The sequence below is a fragment of the Carex rostrata genome, chromosome 32 (genome assembly GCF_964058835.1).
Source record: "Carex rostrata chromosome 32, lpCarRost1.2, whole genome shotgun sequence".
NCBI classification, from domain to species: domain Eukaryota; kingdom Viridiplantae; phylum Streptophyta; class Magnoliopsida; order Poales; family Cyperaceae; genus Carex; species Carex rostrata.
In genome coordinates, this window is record NC_135949.1 from 4,302,946 (window position 1) to 4,325,486 (window position 22,541).

At 33.5% G+C, this 22,541-nt stretch overlaps 1 protein-coding gene across 1 annotated transcript in view; it reads right to left on the reverse strand.

Moving 5' to 3' along the window:
• Positions 1-1,294: 1,294 nt before the first annotated feature.
• The window catches only part of LOC144547893 (polyubiquitin-like), a 56,694-nt gene continuing 35,447 nt past the window's right edge, over positions 1,295-22,541 (reverse strand). Inside the window, exons 8-15 of the mRNA XM_078296572.1 lie at positions 18,977-19,087; positions 18,098-18,184; positions 17,970-18,006; positions 3,036-3,139; positions 2,178-2,264; positions 1,966-2,086; positions 1,608-1,674; positions 1,295-1,509 (exon numbers count right to left, since the gene is read on the reverse strand). Coding sequence (XP_078152698.1) covers positions 1,483-1,509; positions 1,608-1,674; positions 1,966-2,086; positions 2,178-2,264; positions 3,036-3,139; positions 17,970-18,006; positions 18,098-18,184; positions 18,977-19,087 — 641 coding nt within the window. The 3' untranslated portion in view covers positions 1,295-1,482. The remainder of the gene's footprint in view (positions 1,510-1,607; positions 1,675-1,965; positions 2,087-2,177; positions 2,265-3,035; positions 3,140-17,969; positions 18,007-18,097; positions 18,185-18,976; positions 19,088-22,541) is intronic.

The window sequence follows — 22,541 nt, forward strand, 5'->3', positions numbered from 1 at the left end:
ATATTAATTGCCGAGTATATATAGCTCCAAACTTAATGACACAATACATCACAAGGAACACGTACAGTTGAGAACATCGCCATCCGTTCAACAAGGAACGCAATTGGTACTAATTAAACTAATGCTGACGGCTTATCTATATCACGGATGGTAAAGATCACCACATCTACACCATCTGTTTAATAGTCCAACCGATGTTAAAGAGTCTCTCAATACTAACTGTTCGTGAAATTTAACCGATGGAAAAGGAGGGGGTCCATCAATGCCATCAGTTTGTTATCAAGAACAAGTTCAACGTAATTACAGCACTGTCACTCGTGACGAGCGCCATCTGTGCGGAAGCACATCCGATGATAAAGGGGCGATGGAAAAAATATTTTTTGTAGTAGTGACACAGAACTTGCATGTATCGCCTATTTTTGACTCCCCATTTATAGCATTTAGATATATCATAAACTGAGAGAAATCCGGTTGCTTACCTCCACACATTCAATCATTCCTACATCTCCAAGGGCCCTGCCAAGTTAACATACAATAGCCACTGTGAATCATCAAGGGTTTCCGATACCGTCTGCAACAGTTGAACAAAATCACCATTTAATTCATATGTTCTCATGCTCAGAGGTCCTGTAGAAAGCATGCTCTAGAGAAAAGGCAAAGGTGCAAGAGGTGGGTTGCATCCTCCTCCCCACTGCCACACGTAGTACACAACGGGTTTTGGTGCGGGAACCGGCGATGCATGGTTGTCACTTTTTGACAAGTTACCTTCCGTTTCTATCATTAATAATTTATTTTCGGTGATTTTTGTCATATTAATTTGATGCACTATTTGATTACTATTTTTTCCGTACTTGAAAATATAAGAGGTTAAGTAATTAAATAACACATAAAGGATATATAAGGCTGGAAAAATATAAGAGCAAATTAAAGAACTTGAATCGATTTCTACCGAATCAGTTAATATATGTATTTTTATTGTTTAATTTAAGTGTGTTATTGTTCAATCTATAGTTTTTATTGTTTAATTTATCTGAATCAATCTAGTATGAAAATTATTCTTACAATGATTTAGTGTGCAGTAACCACAATGCCGCTAATCAAAATTTTGCATAATTTAGCATTGTTTTAAATAACATTCTATTTGACATCTTAGTGAACAATTAGCGAATATTCTAGCAAAAATAGCAAATTTTGACAATAAAAATGCGAACACATAACTAACAATTAATTAGCTTTTTGTTCATCAAGATGTCAGACCACAATATCCATCATCAAGATATCAAATACTAATTATCCAATGTGATCTGATAATTCGCATAACAAACGATATTAATATTACTAATTGAGTTATTCTCAGTACTGAACAGAAGAAAAATACAAGGTAGATAGATGCCTAGGCACAAACATAACACAAAAAGCATACTGCTTTGACACTTCAACATAGATTGATAACCAAACGACAACATAGTTTGAACTATGCATTTATTGGAAAGGCTTCTTCTTCCTCAGCTGTTTAAATCAAAAAGAACAAAAAAAAATTAGTGACAAAAAAGAAAAAAATAAAACTCAAGATGAGATGAAATACGAAAATGGCAGCAATGACATACCTGGTTGCTGTGACCACATTTCTTCTTGCGGCAGTTAATAGCCCTCGGATGCAGACGGGCATAACAACTGCAATGTGAAAAAAACAAATAAGACCATGGAAACATAATCAATTCCTCTCAAACTAGTTCATTTAACTTCCAAGTAATTTTCATCTCAAGCTAATTCATATTTACTTCAAATTGGTTTCCATTATGTTATAATCATGTATATACATCTAAAAAGCGTATTGTTCATCTTCTAAAACATTATCAACAAAACTTCTTACTGCTGGTACTTGGTACTACGATGTAACAGCACATAATTATGAAAGATACTACAATTAATTAGAAATTAAAAACCGAAAGAAAAAGGTTTTACACGCGGCAAATCATTTTGTGTGAATTGTAACTTTGAGCAACTTTTAGCAATGTCGGCGGAACATTAGGCAAACCACCACGACCTCCACCCCTCAACCTCAGCACCAGGTGCAATGTCGACTCTGAAATATCAATTTTAGATTTAATGTTTGTTTAAAAGCCCTTTAATTGAAAATAAGGGACTAAATTGTAAAAATAAAACAACAGTATTACCCTTCTGGATGTTGTAATCAGCAAGTGTGCGGCCATCCTCAAGCTGTTTCCCAGCAAAGATCAAGCGCTGCTGATCAGGTGGAATACCTAAAACATCAAATATCAATAACGCACAATCAATTATAGCTTGTAAGTAATTTTAACATCAGATTGGTACTAAACAGAGTGATGCAATAAGTGCTAACAAGCACAAAATTTTTTTTTTACCAAACAGAGCATAAAACTGTTTGAACAGCACAACGCAACTGTTCAATTAAAAAGGCAAGAAGTTGAAAAGAACAAAATCAGAGGTAATATACAAAGCAGTTAACTACCTTGCAATGGCAAAGAAGAACAACTTATCAAGAAACCAGAGTATGATTAGTCTTAACACAAATCATAAGCACTTAATACAGATCTATAAATGGACCTCAAATAGTATGTATGTGCATCAATACAGATCCCTTCTCTCTGAAGGTAAAGAATCAACCTAGGTTAACATAAATCAAGAAGCCACATGCTCTTGTATTGTTACAGCTTAAACAAAATCAGAGTGTAAACCAATCGTTAAAATCAGAGAGACACCTTTGCGAATAAAACTACATCGTTTAAGGAAAATAATAGATCCTCCAGTTGATCTTGAAAGATGCAAACCAAGTTCTAACTGCACATTACATTTCGAGGTTAAAAACCTAAAAAAAAAAAAAATGAAAGAGAACAACTTCAGAGCAGAAACAGAATCAGTACTATCTAATAAACTAGCATAACATCGAATCTATCAAAAAAATCGACTGAGGATAGACAAGACTAACAAAAACAACAAAACACACTGAAGATCAAACAAGAGAACAAGATCTTATTAGAAACAGATGATTATACCTTCCTTGTCTTGGATCTTGGACTTGACATTTTCGATCGTGTCGCTGCTCTCGACCTCAAGCGTGATCGTCTTCCCAGTTAGGGTTTTCACGAAAATCTGCATTTTTCTCTCTTGTTTGTTTCTTGGTTCGTTCTCTCTCGAAGTGTGGACTGAGGAGTATTAATTAATTTCTTCGCAATTTTATACAGAGGGGTCCAGCGCCGCCTCCAGGTCCCTAGGGTTTTCCCTTTTTTTAATAGTACCGAAATGACGAGATTGTCCCTTCTAAAACGACGCTTCATGAATATTAATTGAATATTAATGTGGGCCCCATAAATCAGTGGACGCTCTAATCTAAAACTATAGAGAAATGCTTCGCTTCTCCAAACTGTGTTGCACACATATGGCCACCGACATACCCGCTTTTCTATACTGAATTAATTAATTCGCCTTATTATCCAGTAAGCTAATTAGCGTTATTCTTTTTGCTATTTCATTTCCTTCCCTTTTTTACGAGGAAGATTTTTCTGAGCAAGAGGGGAACTACCGAAAAAGGTAATTACTATAACTACTATAAGAATCTACCACTATCTACCAAGGTAAATAGTTAAATAGTGACTATTGTTCAGAGTATATCGACATAACTTAATATTTTTAAAGATATTGTTATATCATGACATAAAAAAAAAACTGTTTTACCCTCACATAGTAACATCAGAATTGATTATGAAGTATGATCCAATTCGGTTCAATAGTAAAAATAATGATAACAGTAAAATATAGCAGCTAAACAATTTCTATTTATCATCGTTTCAATATAAATTAATTAATTAAAATTTAGCTTCTTTTTGTTTAATTAATTATAATTATGATTAAAGTACCCACCACCTTTGAACAATGTAGTTTGGGGTATCCATAACAATCTTTTATTCATTTATTTGACCTTTATTGTATCCGAAAAGACGAATAAAAGTAAGATTTTTTTCGTTAGCTTGTTAAGTACATATAAGAATAATGGCTTTTCCGGTTATCTTACTTGGTATCTTATAATATAATTTTTAAAAATAAAATTATATATAAATATATATAAATATATATTTATATGAAGATAATACATGAGTAGAACTAGAGTGTTCCTTAGTTCATTGAATTTCTTTATGAACTCAACTCTAAAATCTATTGTCTATATAAGCAGTAGAGATGTAAATCAAAATCAATCAATGGAAATACAACTTTAGATTCATTCTCAATTATCTCATACGTACCAGTATCCATCTCATTAGAGGTGCTCCATAATTTTTCACGGGTAGAGCTAATTAAGAGAATGGAGAACATCACAGACGAAATACAAATACAAATAAGATATATAGCAAGTTGAGCTGCCATGGAATATTAATGGGAAACGCTACGTGAGTGAACAGTACCATGCAAGAGGATTCCAGAAGGGACATCGATCTCCTCAATGCTTTATATTAATTAATGAAATGAGGGCTTGTATTTTTAAAATGTGTTGTTAAGATAAATAATACAAAATGTATCTGAAATAAGGTGAATATGTGATACTCAGTTGTTACGAGGAGAGCTAGAAATAAAAATAGAGTAATTGACGTGACAAGATTAGATATGTACCATATATAGTAATAATATGAACATATATAGTTTTTAAAAAAAAATAGAAACTTAATTTTATATTATATATGCTACTTGCAAATAGTTCAATAAAGATCAATTAATTCTAAACTATATTATAACTTTTAAAAAGAAAGTTTATTTTATATCTTCCGATTATGATCTTTCAAATCTGCATGCTAATATAATAAGTTCTAAAATATTATTTTTTGAATCCTAAATTATTCTCCCTTTTTAATTATTTTAAGTAAATATAGTTAGTGCCCAAAAAAACCCAAATGCATCCGGTGGGTGCACCAACTACATTTATTAATTAAAAAAAAGACCTCTTTAATAACAATGATTAAAATAGCTTAATTACAATGTTGATACTTAATTAACAGACTCCTATAGCTCCATTTAGCACTTGCACGTGCATACTTGATTTAGTTGAAAAAATAAAATAACAATGTCTCTACATATTTGTTATTTGTTAAAGTAACATTATTGTGAATTCCATGACGATAGAGAGCAATACTAATGTGATTATCTATTAATTTATTTGTCCTCTAATTTAACAACTCAATTGTGAAAGTTCGTATGGGTAGATTAGAAGTTTTTCTTATTAAAAATTAGGGATCGACTAACTATCCCCCAATTAATTTCCTTCATTCATCCCCCAGTCAATAACTACTTGTGGAGACCATTAACTAACTGAACTTCATTAATTACTTGGTGACCACTTAATATTTAATAGATTTTATAATTGACGTGTGCAAATATGAATACCTATGAGTTTAAGTGTTAATATATAATATATCAAGTATTCATACCTAAGATACCAAGTATTTCAAAAAAAAAAAACTGGACACATCACACACACATCTTTTACACGTTTTTAGACTTGGATTTTTTTTCTCAATTTCATCAATATTTATGACGATTTGTGAGAAAATTTGTAAATCTAAAACCATGAACGTTTTTTACGTAATTTTCTTTTTCAAATGACATCCATGATGACATACTTTCGGGTTGTCCGTCATGCAAGTATTCATACCTCGTCGTGTAAGTATTCATATCTTGTTTAGCAAGTATTCATACCTCGTAATGCATTACCTGTGGGGACCGCTAATTAAGTGGGGGATCACTAACTACTTAGGTAACCACCTAATATTTGATAGATTTTACAACTGTCACGTGTAAATATGGATGCATATGCGTGCAGGTGTTAATATATAATATATCAAGTATGAATACTTGCGCGGTGGACAACTCAAAAGTACTTCATTATGGATCTCATTTGAAATAGAAAATTATGTAGAAAACATCTGTGACTTTAGATTCGCAAAAAAATTCACAGATTGTCAGAAATGTGGGTGACATTGAAGTAAGAAAAAAAAACCATAAAATTTGTAAAACATAAGTATGTGATAAGAAAGATTGTTTAAAAAAATACTTGATATCTTATATATGAATACTTACTATGTCACATCCCGACAATAAGACGGACAACCCACCGCGCTTATCAGCGCAAGGCGATTCCATAGTCATATACTATATATATATATATACATACATACATATATATAGAGTATGGCTAACGTGCTTCCTCTAGCATATGGGCCGAAATGCTTCCGGTGGAAAGTTGAAATTTCAAAATCCAAAAAGTCGATCTGAACCGTTCATCTTCTTCTCCATATTAATATCTGCTTGGAGACCAAATTTTACATTTTTCTGAAATTTTTTACTATTTATTAAGCCACTTTGAAAATTGCTGATCCAACGGTGGCTTACCAAACAGTAAAAATCAGAAGCTACCGTTGGATCAACGATTTTCAAAATGGCTTAATAAATAGTATAAAATTTCAGAAAAATGTAAAATTTGGTCTCCAAGCAGATATTAATATGGAGAAGAAGATGAACGGTTCAGATCGACTTTTTGGATTTTGAAATTTCAACTTTTCACCGGAAGCATTTCGGTCCATATGCTAGAGGAAGCGCGTTAGCCGTACTCCATATATATATATATATATATACATCCATACATTACCAATGACAAGACGAGCCACAACGCATGAATAAACTTTTTTTTAAAGTTTAGAAATTTACATGAAACAAACAAATTAAAAATAAACCTCTTATGGCACAATAAAATTCAATCGAAATACCATAACAGATTTATTTAAAGTGAACCAAATACTCATCTTTGTGGCATGTCATGCAGTCCTCTAGTTCGGCATCTCACCTTTGTGTCTCGCGCTTTGTACCTGGAACCCACCGAAGTGGAAATGTGAGAGATTGAAAATCTCCCAGTGCGGTATTCAGTTCCAGTCGAGTTATTCTAAGGCTCAACCAACTAAACCAAACCAGCACCGAGTTTAATTATAATGAAATAACAATAATTATAGATATCCAGGAAATAACAAACGAAACTAAAACCAATCAGGTAGCATGCAAATTTCTCATATAAAAGAAAACAAATATGCATTTATCTCAATACTTTACCCTAACATTAGTTTTTTTTATTATTATGCAATGCTCATGTATATGTCAAATGCATCAATGTTTAAGCCAAAATAATTAACTTATCACATGAGACATAACTGGTCACCAACATTTTCAAAAAGTATAACTCAAATTGAAGTACACATATTAAGTAACATAATATAAATTCACTTCATGCAATGCTCAATGTTCATGTCTATAATTTTTAAGAAAACTCATCTAAGTTTTAAAAATAAAACTTCAATATGTCATGCTTTATTCATGACTATTCATGATAGAATAAAATATCATTATATTAGGTAACCATTTTGGTATTAACAATACTCGGTCATGCGCTACAAGTACAGCGCCTACATGACCCCGGTCATGCGCTACAAGTTCAGCGCCTACATGACCGTCAAGACTCATACAGGACTCCGATCATGCGCTACCACAAGTATGGCGCCTACACAATTTCTGTTATGGCCATAACCTGAAATTATGCGCTTACCCCGAATAGGGCGCCTACATGACTAAAGTTATGCGCTACAAGTACAGCGCCTACATAATCGAGTCACGCGCTACCACGAATATGGCGCCTATGCAATTTATGTTATGCGCTACAAGTACAGCGCCTACATAACAAAAATTACACGCTTACCCCGAATATGGCGCCTATGCAATTTATGTTATGCGCTACAATTTCAGCGCCTACATAACAAAAATTGCACGCTTACCCCGAATAGGGCGCATACATGATCGTCAGGTTTCAGACATCTGGTTCTTTAACACAGTTCACAGTATCATATTTCAAATCATTCTTTTCCAAATCATGTGAAGCTTTCATTTCAAAATAAAAATATGCTCATGCATGCATCCTTTTCACTCAACTAATAAATACAATGCATAATATAATTCAAACAAGTCAATTCAAGCATACCAAGTACTTCAAACGATAAAATATGCCTTACATGCAAATTTATGCATTCATGTCATGCATTTAGAAGAAATACTTATGCATCCATATCATGCAAATGGGTCATTTAAATCAAACTCATGTTTAGTGGGAGTGCTTTGTATCATGTCATGTACTAGCTTAGGAAAAATATGACCATGTAAACATTTGAAGCTATCATTCATAGCATGCAATTTGAAAACCATAATAAGTACCTAATTATAATATGATAGACAAACATGAGGTCAACCAGCAATAATAATGAAAAATAGCAATCAAACAATTCAAATCATTTTTCAAACAGTGTTAAAACCAAATGATTCAACCATGTCTCTAGTCCCACAAATCGATAAAAAAACCGTCAAATACGAGACTTGAAGCTTATGCATATAATTCTAGAGTACAACACCTTGTGTAAAATGTGTCATAATACAACCCAATTTGTTTAACAAATAAGCAGAATACTCTTACAAAGTCTACTAATTTTTAGTTCACTCCATTTATATCAATTTCAATCTAGTCCCTTTATATTTGGTCAATACCCATATGTTATATTAGTTAAACATGCCTTGCAAATTGGACCCATTATCCAATAATTAAACTAATCATACTATGCACATAACAATCAAGCAACTAATTTAACCATAATACACAAACAATCAATAAGCACACAACATGCAATATAAGGCAAGCAAGAAATCCACAAGCAATCAACAATAATAACCTAATTAGTTGAAAGGGGCTAAGAATAACTCGAAATCCGCACCTTTTAATGTTGAGAACGATAAGACTCGAAGTCAGTTCACTGTTTAGAATCGAGTCGGTCGAGTCGTTCGAGAGCAGCCATAGATTTCAAGTAAGCACCCAATTGGAAATCGAGAAACTTCAGTCAGCTCTGTCTCCTTCTTCTCACTGCTTCGTTGGACTGCCGACACTCCTTTCTCCTCTCTTTTCTCCATTGATCTACCTCCGTTATTTTCCAGGCTAGAGACGGACTGGGCAAGAATGAGAGAGATGCGAGACAAAATGGAACAAAAGGAATGAAAATTGGAGAGGCAGAGAGTTCCATGTGACAGATATATATAAAATGAAGTTAATTAGGTGAGGGGGTAAACTTGTAGAATTTCATAAAAGAGAAGTAGTGGTTGCCATGTGTCGACATGTGAAGCTAAATCTTAAAATAAATTCCATTATATATTATTATATATTGTTTTAACGCACTTTACTTAATTGATATGGATAAATCATCATGTTTCAAAAATTATTAATAATAGAAAGTTAGTGGAATTGGGTGTTCAAATTGAATTATCCAAGTGATTGACAGGTGGAGAAATTAGTGGACCGGAATAAGCTGATGAAAATGAACCATCAAAGTATTTGACAGGTGTCTACACATGAAGCTATGATACAAGAAAAAGAAAATTGTTTAATTATTCTACTTATTCTCATAATGAATGACTTGCACACCGCATCCCATATATATATAATATTTTTAAAGAACTAAACATATTGTTATAAAAATCTTAATTTTAATCAACAGGTTGTTAATCTAAAAATATTTCAAAAACAATAAAATCTATCTAATCACTAGTATTACTTTATAATTAAATAAAGAAATCAGAGTAATTGCCATTAAAATTACTTGTGTGATGCTATCACCAAATCACTTTTAAACAGTTGTTATGTTTTATTTACAAAAGTTCGAGGTCAGTCTAAACATATTACAACGTTCTAAAATTTCTACCAATATTTAAAAGTTGGGTTGTTACATACTATATTAGATGTTAATACTTGCGTGTATAAGTATACATATTTATGCACATCAGTTGTAAAGTTTTTCAAATATAAGTGGTCCTCCAGTTAGTTAGCGGTCCCCCACATTATTAATGATTGATACACGTTTTATTTTGTCTTTTGTGCTGGAAATTGTGGTCCCCTCATATAATTAATAAATGGGGGATGGATGGGGGAAATAAATTGGAGGAAAAAAATCTTTATTCTTAAAAAAATTGCGCTCTTAAATTAAATAATGAAATACAAGTGTTTATTTAATTGGTCGGAATTGGTTCAAACCATTTTCTGCTATCTCTTGGACGTTGGACAATTTTATGCACCCTTTAATTATTTTTTTCAATAATTCTCCTCGTGCTAAAAAAAAAAAAATAAGTAAAAGCAAACAGCATTTGAGAAGTACGGTTAATTAGCTTATGAATATCAATTTTAGATCAATACATACACTGAATAATGGGGCCCGCATAATTAGTACTAACCAATATCTCGGATGGGTTTTCTCCCTAATAATTAATATTGTAATAACCGTCCTGAAACAGCATTTTATAAGGGGCAGTCTCGTCATTTCAGTATATTAAAAAGCGGAAAACCCTCAGACCCCTTTATATAAAATTAATTAATACTCTTCACTTCTCACTTCCCTGTTTCTTTCCAGGAGATAACGAATCAACGAACCAAGAAACAAGCAAGAGAGAAAAATGCAGATTTTTGTGAAAAACCTAACGAGGAAGACGATCACGATTGAGGTCGAGAAAACCGACACGATCAATATAGTCAAGTCAGCTAGTTCGCTTCACTGTTTCTCTTCAGGACAGTACCAGTTACCTATCACGTATGCAACCAATGAATAAGAGAACATTTTAGCATGTAACAAGGAGACGTTCCATAAACAAGAAATATAAATAACAATGCAGTTAGTAAGAGTCATGCTACACCATTACAGGTCCTACATATATAGTGCATGCCAATTAAGATATTTTTATCCAAGCCTTAAATTTATCTAATAAGCTTGTACAACTAAGATATTTTTAATTACTACAAATATTTGGTGAACAATTAGACTTAAGACTGCAACTACGCTGCGTGCATGCCAAGAGCTTACAATGAAGGCTTCACTGAATTGTAAATGTCATCAATATATTCATCCAATTTGGCTAAGAAAGTACCTTCTTTTCAAAATGCCTAAATAGGATATTCAGAATGGCTGAAATCTAGCTATCCTTTGTCAGCGTAAATTGAAAGATTGAAATAGCACTCAAATGGGAAGCATTTCATCCCAAATTTTTTTTATCCTCTCTTTCATTTTAGTAGTTCTTGTGAAACTATTACAAGTGAATCTAGCTTCAATTGAGTAAAATCAGCAAAAAATTATATCAGTTCGTTTAGACACAAAATAAAATAATAAAAACATTTTATAATTATATCGAGAGCCACAAACAAAAGCATTTGTAACATGCTTCAATAGCCAACACAATACATGGATATTTAACTGATTAGCTCCAACTAAAATAATCAATACAAGCACAGCAATGAAATTGACTTCATTTTGCTGGACTAAATATCCAAGCTCAAGTTAGGAGCTTCAAAAAGCTTGCCTCTTAGAGGAACATTTCTTAGAAAGCAACTTGATGACTTCTTTACGATTCTCTTTCATATGAAGATTGTTGAAATAAGCATCGCAGTTATTACCATCAGCATTACACGGCAACTTTGATTCCCATTCTTTCCTTTTCCTTTGTCCTTGAAAACTAATGAACATGGGAACCTAATGTAAAAAACAAATTTTATAATTATATAGTCAGTAGCAATATACTATAGAATCTGAAAAGACAAAATATATATATAAAAAAAAAGATGCATTTGACTAAAGACCGAGTAAAGCAACTTTACTGTGTCCCTAGCAAATCTCAACCATGGTAAAGCAACTAAAACAAGCTCACATTCTATTCCAATGGAGTCAACACTAAGAAATGCAATTGAACCCAACTAAAAGTTCTAGGTTCATTTGAACAATTATAAAGTTTGTATTTATAATTATATTGTTTGATCCCTTTTTGTGTTGATTATTTTCATCAAAGAATCATATGATAGCACATATAATGAAAAATTCTAAGCATATAGTTTACAAAAATAAAAATGATTATGTACCTTATGAACCAACTTTAATGATTCCAAAACGGGACAATTATGAAGCATTGTGGTGACAGCTTCTAAATTGTGCTCACGAAAACAAAGAGTCACATCCAAGTGCTTCAAATTAGAAAAATGTAGCACATCTCTTCCAATTTTCCACACAGGAGGAATTGGGTTCTTATCAGGCTGTATAAATAACAAACATGTCAAGTATATCCAAATAAAGCATCAACCAACAATTAATTGTACCACACATTATCAAGTAATCATATAAAATTGGCAAGCCGAATTCATATGTTCAGACACACATACCTAACAAATTAAGAGGTGCACAAAGAAAACATGACTGACATGTGGAAAATAATTATTAAGAGGGTAAAATTTTTACCTCGCCCTCTTTTATATGCAGGCTCAGCTCTTCCACATGTGAGACACAATTCAGCAACCGAGCAACAACACTAACATCTCTCTCACAAAAATCAGCAAAGTTAATCACAGCTTTTCTCAACAAAGGAATTTCTACACAAATGGTAGACAGACTTCGTAGGGCATATAAAGTTTCCAAATGAAGCGACTCCAATGAAGGAAGAGATAACACCACATTATTAATTTCATGAGTGAATTGAATAGTCAGTTTGAGATTTTTTATTGTGTGGGAGGAAAGGCAAAGTCCAAGCATACTTTGAATATCAAGATGTAAATCTTCCAAGGAACATAATTCAGAGATAAGTTGGTTTAGTTTGGTCGGGTTGGTCTCATATAATCGAAGGGAAAGATGTCTCAGACATGTTAAATTGGCTCCACAAGGAAAATTAATTTTTTTAAATTTTACATTTGCATCCAAACGATCAAGGGAGAGGCACCTGAGAGAGTTAATGGTAAAGATAATAGGGAGGATAGGTAATATATCTGAAAAACAGGAACCCTCAATGGTGAGGTGCCGCAAGTGGAGGGAGCGGGCCTTGACAAGCAAGGAAGAGAGAAATGAGAAATTTCGGTCACAGATCTCTAGGTGCAAGCTTAGAAGGGGGTGGGAGACATTGCGATCAAGAAGAGCACGCTTCGCCATGAAAACAAAGTTTTTATGTTGGAGGAGGGGATGGCCCTGTAGGGAGGTGAGATTAAGGGAAGGAGAGGCCTCCCAGAGGTGGCGGAAGCGGCGGCATAGGACGGAGGTGCGAGCGGCGATGTGAGTGGGGAGAAGCGAGATGATTGTGAGAAGCAAATCGTCGGAAAGATTAGAGAGACGATCGATTTCGCCCATGTTTTCCATGGCTGCCGCCTAGAGTAACGGCAAGAGGGTTTATCAATCAATTTTAAGCTAAATTAAGATAAAATTAGCAGTTGACGTGAGTCAATGTTGTGATTGGATGGCACGGATAAAATTACATTGCTAAGATAAAATTAGCCTGTTAAGATTTCACAAATGATGGCACGGATGTCTTTTGGAAATTCACATGTTTATGACCGGCTTCGTTTTTATTTTAATTTTTTTTATAAAGAAAATATTTGCACTCAAATGTTTGTTACAAGATAGGTTTGTTATTATTGTTGTTGTTGTTGTTTTCTATGATTTTACACAAATTTATACATAATAATTTTTAGGGTAAGGCTACGGTGCTATGGGTTGCATAGAGGGCTACAGTGCTACGGCTCAATATTCGAGTTTTCAAAATCCTAACGGTCGATCCGAACCATTCATCTTGTTCTCCATATTAATATGTGTTTGAAGACCAAATTTTATATATTTTTTTTAGTTCTTTTACTATTTTTTTAGATAGGTAGAAAATCAGTTGATCTAAAAAATTATGCTCCATTCAGATATTTGATTTTCTATCTATCTAAAAATAAATAAAAAATTTCCAAAAAATGTAAATTTGGTCTCCAAACACATATTAATTGATCTTTATTGGACTATTTGCAAGTAGCATATATAATATAAAATTAAGCTTCTATTTTAAAAAAAGAAAAAAAACTATATATGTTAATGTAATTACTATATATGCTACATATATAATCTTGTCACATCAACTACTCTATTTTTATCTCTGGCTCTCCTCGTAACAATTGAGTACCACATATTCACATTACTTCAAATACATTTTTTATTTTTTTATTTTGACAACACATTTTAAAAATACGAACCCTCATTTTACAAAGCAATCAATTGTCACTGGAGAGTAATAACCGTCAGTAAATATAGAAAATATGATGACTATTCACTACATGGAATATAAAGCATTGAGGAGATCGATGCCCCTTCTGTAATCCTCTTGCATGGTACTGTTCACTCACGTAACGTTCAAATTGCATGGCAGCTCAACTTGCTATATCTTATTCTTTGCGCAGCGTCGATCTGTTGGGCCCCACTGGCAGATTTATTCTTTGTGCTTGGTTTATGTTTCGGTATTTTTCACTAATATACCCTCAGATTGTTCATTATCAAATTGCCCGCTATTGAAAATGACGCCAAATTATACAACTCTCGAAAACAATTAAATATCGGTTTGTTGGTTAAAAAATAGGGTCCGGATCTCCTAGAGTAACATCAAAATTTTGGATTTTGGATCGGGACCGTCCGATTTGAACTCGTCGCTCAGATTGCCTCAAAATTTGAATCCGGTGCTCAAGATGTATGCGCTCGAGTTCAAAATGGATTGTTGTGGATTTGAATCAGACGGTTTCGATCTGAAACTAAAAAATTGAGTTACTTCACTGGATCTGAATTCTAAAAAATAGGGGAGGTTGATGAGTCAAAATTAGATCATAAAATCTTGATTTAACCAGGGTTTATAAATAAAAAGTAAAGTAGTCAAAATTAGAAGGTTTATAAATAAATTTTAATGCATTCATTTTTTGAATATCTTTCTACCACTTGACTCTATACAAAATTAATTCAAAATTTGGAAATTTTTGCATGTAGACGCATCACTCATAAGATAGACAAGTTTCAATGATTCAGATTCATCATTTAAAGCTAATCCAATAGATTTAATTTAGAGTTGAGTTCACAAAAAAGTTTAGTGAACTTAAGAACACTCTAGTTATATTCATGTATTATTTTCATATAAATATATATTGGTATATAATTTTATTTTTAAAAATTATATTATAAGATACCGAGTAAGATAACCGAAAAATCGTTATTCTTACCCATACTTAACAAGCTCACGAAAAAAAAAATCTTACTTTTGTTCGTCTTTTCGGATACAATAAATATCAGATAAACAAATAAAGATTGTCATTGATGCCCCTAACTACATTGTTCAAAGGTGATAGGTACTTAAATCATAATTACAATTAATTAAACAAAAAGTAGCTAAATTGCAATTAATTTATATTGAAACGATGATTTAATAGAAAATGTTTAGCTGCTATATTTGTTGTTATCATTATTTTTACTATTGAACCAAATTGGTTCATACTTCATAATCAATCCGGATAAACCAATTTACACCCTTTTTACAAGAATCTGTTATTATGTGAGGGTAAAAGAGTTTTTTGGTGTCAATATTATCGTAAATATTCCGGTTGAATGGTTGATAATAGCAATATCTATAAAAATATTAAATTCTGTTGATATATTCTTGAAAAAAAGTCACTATTTACCTTGGTAGATAGTAGTAGATTCTTATAGTAATTGATTGTTAAAATTATCCTGTTTTTGATCCGTTGACAATTTATGCCTTAATTACCTTTTTCTGATAGTTTTGCTCTTGCTCAGAAAAAGGAACGGTGTATGGATACTAAAAGCTTCCTTGTCAAAAAGTAATTCTGGAATACAAATTTTCTGAAATTCACAATCGTGAATAGTTCTGGAATATCTATCTTGTCGAATTAGCAGTTCAATTATTTGAGATTAGGGCACAGAAAAAACAGCTGCTTTGAGATTCGTGCATAAAAACTTGAACAACTGGATTCAAAAAAGAAAGAATTTCAAGGACACAGTTCACTCACAAAAAAATTTCAGCACATTCTATTCCTCGTAGCTAACTTTACCAGTTTAAAGCTGTCAGGACAGGGATACCGATTAAAGCTTTGAGGGACTTGTTTTATTTCCAAACTAAAAATAATAAAAATGAAAAATATTAAGGGTGGAATCTATTAAGTTCCTATGGGTTGATAATTTTAGTCTGTCAGATGGCCTTAATGTAAACAAACATATAAACATATATAAAAATTCAAAAATAATATTTTTATTTGTTTTTGAAAATATTGTCTAGCTTGTGTTGGAACCATACATATACAGGCGTGTTGTATTGTAAATGCTAGCCATTGGAATGTAACCACACTTTTCTTGAAAAATAAGAAGAAAAACTCAAGGAAAAGAAAAATAAAAAATAATTCGGTGGCCACAAGATACGCTTTAACACTACAAGATACGCTTTAACACTACAGAAGAATTTTTTTTACAAATTTTATCTAAAAACAGAAAGGATAGTGATTAACATGGCAACTGATAAAAGTTTGTAACCACTGAACAGAGAACAACATACTGATATGTAATACACAATATCTTGACCAACTAGTAAACAGTAAGAATTTTTCATACTTTCATGACCTTGTTCTCACTTAACCATAAACTTCATAATATGACAGTAGTGAGAAAATGAAACAAAAGGCAGTATACTGTGCCTTTACCCAGTTCATGACTAAAAGTAATTACCAAACAAAAACACAAAGCTTTGACAGCATTCTTCACTTGGTCAAACCACGGCCTTTTTTTCCATCGGCAAATCATCTTTGCTTGAACGCCCTGCCATTTTTTAAAGAAAGAAAACAATAAGTTATTGGCAACAAAAACTCAATATCAAATGAAACAAGAATTTATTAAATAAAGAAAATGGCAGCGAAACTATATATGGTACCTAATTATATTCCCCTTTCCCCTGGTGCTTCCCCCGGTGCTTCATCACCTACATCTTCCTCTGGTGCTTCATCACCTGCATCTTCCTCCGGTGCTTCCCCCGGTGCTTCATCACCTACATCTTCCCCCGGTGCTTCATCACCTGCATCTTCCCCCAGTGCTTCCCCCAGTGCTTCATCACCTGCATCTTCCCCCAGTGCTTCTGGGTTTTCCTTCCTTCTTTTTATGGCTGGTGCGGCATGCGGATCTTCCTCCCCAGCTGGTTGCGGTGGCATGACCCTGGGTTTAATTTCTTTCCAAGTCTTTTCTTCAGTGAAGCATATTTCCTCAAGTGGGAATGGAGTATTCTTGCCCTTATATAGATGAAAAAGCTGCTTGTTAGATCGGCTAATCAATTTCATCTTGCTGATGCAACGGGCATCCAACGGATCAGCCCTAATTTCATGCTCTTCTTCAATTCTATATCTTAGCTTGCGTGCAATAAAGTGCACAACTCCACCAATTCGTATTGGTGTCTCATCGTTGTGGATCACCCATGTAATGTGATTAGCGAGGAAATGACCCACATTTGGTCTAATTTTCATGCCCCTGGAGTTCAACAGCATACATCTTATGAAATATATTTCATCCCACTTAATGGTATTCATTGTCCCAGTACCTCCTCTTCTGAAAAAGGCATTGTGTATTGCCCGTTGGATGTAACGCAGGACTGGGTGACAGATTGAGTTAGTCGTCTGGTTATCCGGCACTTCATTTGTGATTTGGCTCCAGGTTTGATGTACATCAAGGGGGTTGTAGGAACTTTCTCCGTTGTCCATAAACCCTAGCACGCGGTTAAATTGCGCGATAGACATGTTATGGACCTGGGAATGGAATCGGAATGATACTCTGCCTTCCTTGTAGGAGAATGTCGAGAGGAAGGTGTACGTTGATTCCTTATAACCATTACATGTAGTGAGGCCTTTCAAAAACTTCCATATCTGAATCGACTTTGTCATAGCCTTGAACTGTTCTAGGATCCCTAATCTCTCCATAGTCAGTGGGCAAATAACCCCAAATGACGCAAGTCCCCTGGTCTCAATTGCCTTCTTTCTCTGTGCCTCATCGCTGTCTTGACCACCCCTCAACCTCAGCACCAGGTGCAATGTCGACTCTGAAATATCAATTTTAGATTTAATGTTTGTTCAAAAGCCCTTTAATTGAAAATAAGGGACTAAATTGTAAAAATAGAACAACAATATTACCCTTCTGGATGTTGTAATCAGCAAGTGTGCGGCCATCGTCAAGCTGCTTCCCAGCAAAGATCAAGCGCTGCTGATCAGGTGGAATACCTAAAACATCAAATATCAATAACGCTCAATCACTTATAGCTTGTAACTAATTTTAACATCAGATTGGTACTAAACAGAGTGATGCAATAAGTGCTAACTAGCACAAAACATATTTTTACTAAACAGAGCATAAAAATGTTTCAACAGCACAACGCAACTGTTCAATTAAAAAGGCAAGAAGTTGAAAAGAACAAAATCAGAGGTAATATACAAAGCAGTTAACTACCTTGCAATGGCAAAGAAGAACAACTTATCAAGAAACCAGAGTATGATTAGTCTTAACACAAATCATAAGCACTTAATACAGATCTATAAATGGACCTCAAATAGTATGTATGTGCATCAATACAGATCAATACAGATCCCTGCTCTGAAGGTAAAGAATCAACCTAGGTTAACATAAATCAAGAAGCCACATGCTCTAGTACTGTTACAGCTTAAACAAAATCAGAGTGTAAACAAATCGTTAAAATCAGAGAGATACCTTTGCGAATAAAACTACATCGTTTAAATAAAATAATAGATCCCCCAGTTGATCTTGAAAGATGCAAACCAAGTTCTAACTGCACATTACATTTCGAGGTTAAAAAACTAAAAAATAAAAAAGACAATGAAACAGAACAACTTCAAAGCAGAACAGAATCAATACTATCTAATAATCTAACATAACATCGAATCTACCAAAAAAATCGATCGAAGATAGACAAGACTAACTAAAACATCTTGCAAATGAGAAAACACACTGAAGATCAAACAAGAGAACAAGATCTTATTAGAAACAGATGATTATACCTTCCTTGTCTTGGATCTTGGACTTGACATTTTCGATCGTGTCGCTGCTCTCGACCTCAAGCGTGATCGTCTTCCCAGTTAGGGTTTTCACGAAAATCTGCATTTTTCTCTCTTTTTTGTTTCTTGGTTCGTTCTCTCTTGAAGTGTGAACTGAGGAGTATTAATTAATTCCTTCGCAATTTTATACAGAGGGGTCCAGCGCCGCCTCCGGGTCCCTAGGGTTTTCCGTTTTTTTTTAATAGTACCGAAATGACGAGATTGTCCCTTCTAAAACGACGCTTCATGAATATTCATTGAATATTAGTGTGGGCCCCATAAATCAGTGGACGCTCTAATCTAAAACTATAGAGAAATGCTTCGCTTCTCCAAACTGTGTTGCACACATATGGCCACCGATATACCCGCTTTTCTATACTGAATTAATTAATTCGCCTTATTATCCAGTAAGCTAATTAGCGTTATTCTTTTTGCTATTTCATTTCCTTCCCTTTTTGACGAGGAAGCTTTTTCTGAGCAAGAGGGGAACTACCGAAAAAGGTAATTAAGGCATAATTTGTCAACGGATCAAAAACATGATAATGTTAACAATCAATTACTATAATTACTATAAGAATCTACCACTATTACGGAGGTTAATAGTGACTATTGTTCAGAGTATATGGACATAATTTAATATTTTAAAAGATATCGCCATTATGACAGGAATATTCACAATAATATTGACACCAAAAATCACTACAGATCGATGCTGCGCAAAGAATAAGATATAGCAAGTTGAGTTGACAAGATTATATATGTAGCATATATAGTTATTATATGAACATATTTATATATATATATATTTTTTAAAATAGAAACTTAATTTTATATTATACATGCTACATGCAAATAGTCCAGTAAAGATTAATTAATTCTCAACTATATTTTAACTTTAGAAAGAAAGCTTATTTTATATCTTCCGATGATGATCTTTCAAATCTGCATGCTAATATAATAAGTTCTAAAATATTATTTCTGTAAGTTGAGGATCGAAATACTGTCATGGCGATTACTTCACTACTATCTGTTTGTATCCTAAATTCTTCTCCCTTTTTAATTACTTTAAGAAAATATAGTTAGTGCCCCAAAAACCCAAATTCATCATCCGGTCTGTGCACCAACTACATTTATTAATAAAAAAATAGCTCTTTGATAACAATGACTAAAATAGTTTAATTAATTACATGTTGATACTTAATTAATTAACAGAACTCCTATAGAGCCATTTAGCACTTGCACGTGCAAACTTGATTTAGTTGAAAAAATAATTAAAAAAAAATAAAATAACAATGTTAACGGACCTAAACCCTGTACAATTCCGAAGCCCAAATATTATTGAACCTTAATTTCTTATTCTCTCTGACCTTTTGAGTATTGGTTTATTTGCATCGATGTCTCTGCATATTTGTTATTTGTTAAAGTAACATTATTGTGAATTCCATGACGATAGAGAGCATTACTAATGTGATTATCTTTTAATTTATTTTTCGTCTAATTTAACAACTCAATTGTGAAAGTTCGTATGGGTAGATTAGAAAATTTTCCTATTAAAAATTATTGTGTATAAATTTGCGTAAAATCATAATTAGTGTCTAAATAATATTATCATATAAAACAACAACAACAAAAATAATAATAAACCTATCTTGTAATAAACATTTGAGTGCAAATATTTTCTTTATAAAAAAATAAAAAAATAAAAAAGAAGCCGGTCATAAACATGTGAATTTTCTAAAGATATCCGTGCCATCATTTGTGAAATCTTATCAGGCTAATTATATCTTAATTTAGCTTAAAATAGATTGCTAAACCCTCTTGCCGTTATTCTAGGCGGCAGCAATGGCAAACAGGGGTGAAATCGATCGCCTCTCTAATCTTTCCGACGATTTGCTCCTCACAATCATCTCGCTTCTCCCCACTCACATCGCCGCTCGCACCTCCGTCCTATGCCGCCAGTTCGGTCACCTCTGGGAGGCCTCTCCTTCCCTTAATCTCACCTCCCTGCAGGGCCATGCCCTCCTCCAACATAAAAACTTTGTTTTCATGGCGAAGCGTGCTCTTCTTGATCGCAATGTCTCCCACCCCCTTCTCAGCTTGCACCTAGAGATCTGTGACCGAAATTTCTCATTTCTCTCTTCCTTGCTTGTCAAGGCCCGCTCCCTCCACTTGCGGCACCTCACCATTGAGGGTTCCTGTTTTTCAGTTATATTACCTATCCTCCCTATTATCTTTACCATTAACTCTCTCAGGTGCCTCTCCCTTGATCGTTTGGATGCAGATGTAAAATTTAAAAAAATTAATTTTCCTTCTGGAGCCAATTTAACATGTCTGAGACATCTTTCCCTTCGATTGTATGAGACCAACCCGACCAAACTAAACCAACTTATCTCTGAATTATGTTCCTTGGAAGATTTACATCTTGATATTCAAAGTATGCTTGGACTTTGCCTTTCCTCCCACACAATAAAAAATCTCAAACTGACTATTCAATTCACTCATGAAATTAATAATGTGGTGTTATCTCTTCCTTCATTGGAGTCGCTTCATTTGGAAACTTTGTATGCCCTACGAAGTCTGTCTACCATTTGTGTAGAAATTCCTTTGTTGAGAAAAGCTGTGATTAACTTTGCTGATTTTTGTGAGAGAGATGTTAGTGTTGTTGCTCGGTTGCTGAATTGTGTCTCACATGTGGAAGAGCTAAGCCTGCATATAAAAGAGGGCGAGGTAATAAATTTTACCCTCTTAATAATTATTTTCCACATGTCAGTCATGTTTTCTTTGTGCACCTCTTAATTTGCTAGGTATGTGTGTCTGAACATATGAATTCGGCTTGCCAATTTTATATGCTTTCTTGGTAATGTATGGTACAATTGTTGGTTGATGCTTTATTTGGATAAACTTGACATGTTTATTATTTATACAGCCTGATAAGAACCCAATTCCTCCTGTGTGGAAAATTGGAAGAGATGTGCTACATTTTTCTAATTTGAAGCACTTGGATGTGACTCTCTGTTTTCGTGAGCACAATTTAGAAGCTGTCACCACGATGCTTCATAATTGTCCCGTTTTGGAATCATTAAAGTTGGTTCATAAGGTGCATAATCATTTTTTATTTTTGTAAACTATATGCTTAGAATTTTTCATTATATGTGCTATCATATGATTCTTTGATGAAAATAATCAACACAAAAAGGGATGAAACTATATAATAATCAATACAAACTATATAATTGTTCAAATGACTCCAGAACTTTTTGTTGGGTTCAATTGCATATCTTAGTGTTGACTCAATTGGAATAGAATGTGAGCTAGTTTTAGTTGCTTTACCATGGTTGAGATTTGCTAGGGACACAGTAAAGTTGCTTTACTCGGTATTTAGTCAATTGCATCTTTTTTTTATATATATATTTTGTCTTTCCAGATTTTATAGTATATTGCTACTGACTATATAATTATAAAATTTGTTTTTTACATTAGGTTCCCATGTTCATTAGTTTTCAAGGACAAAGGAAAAGGAAAGAATGGG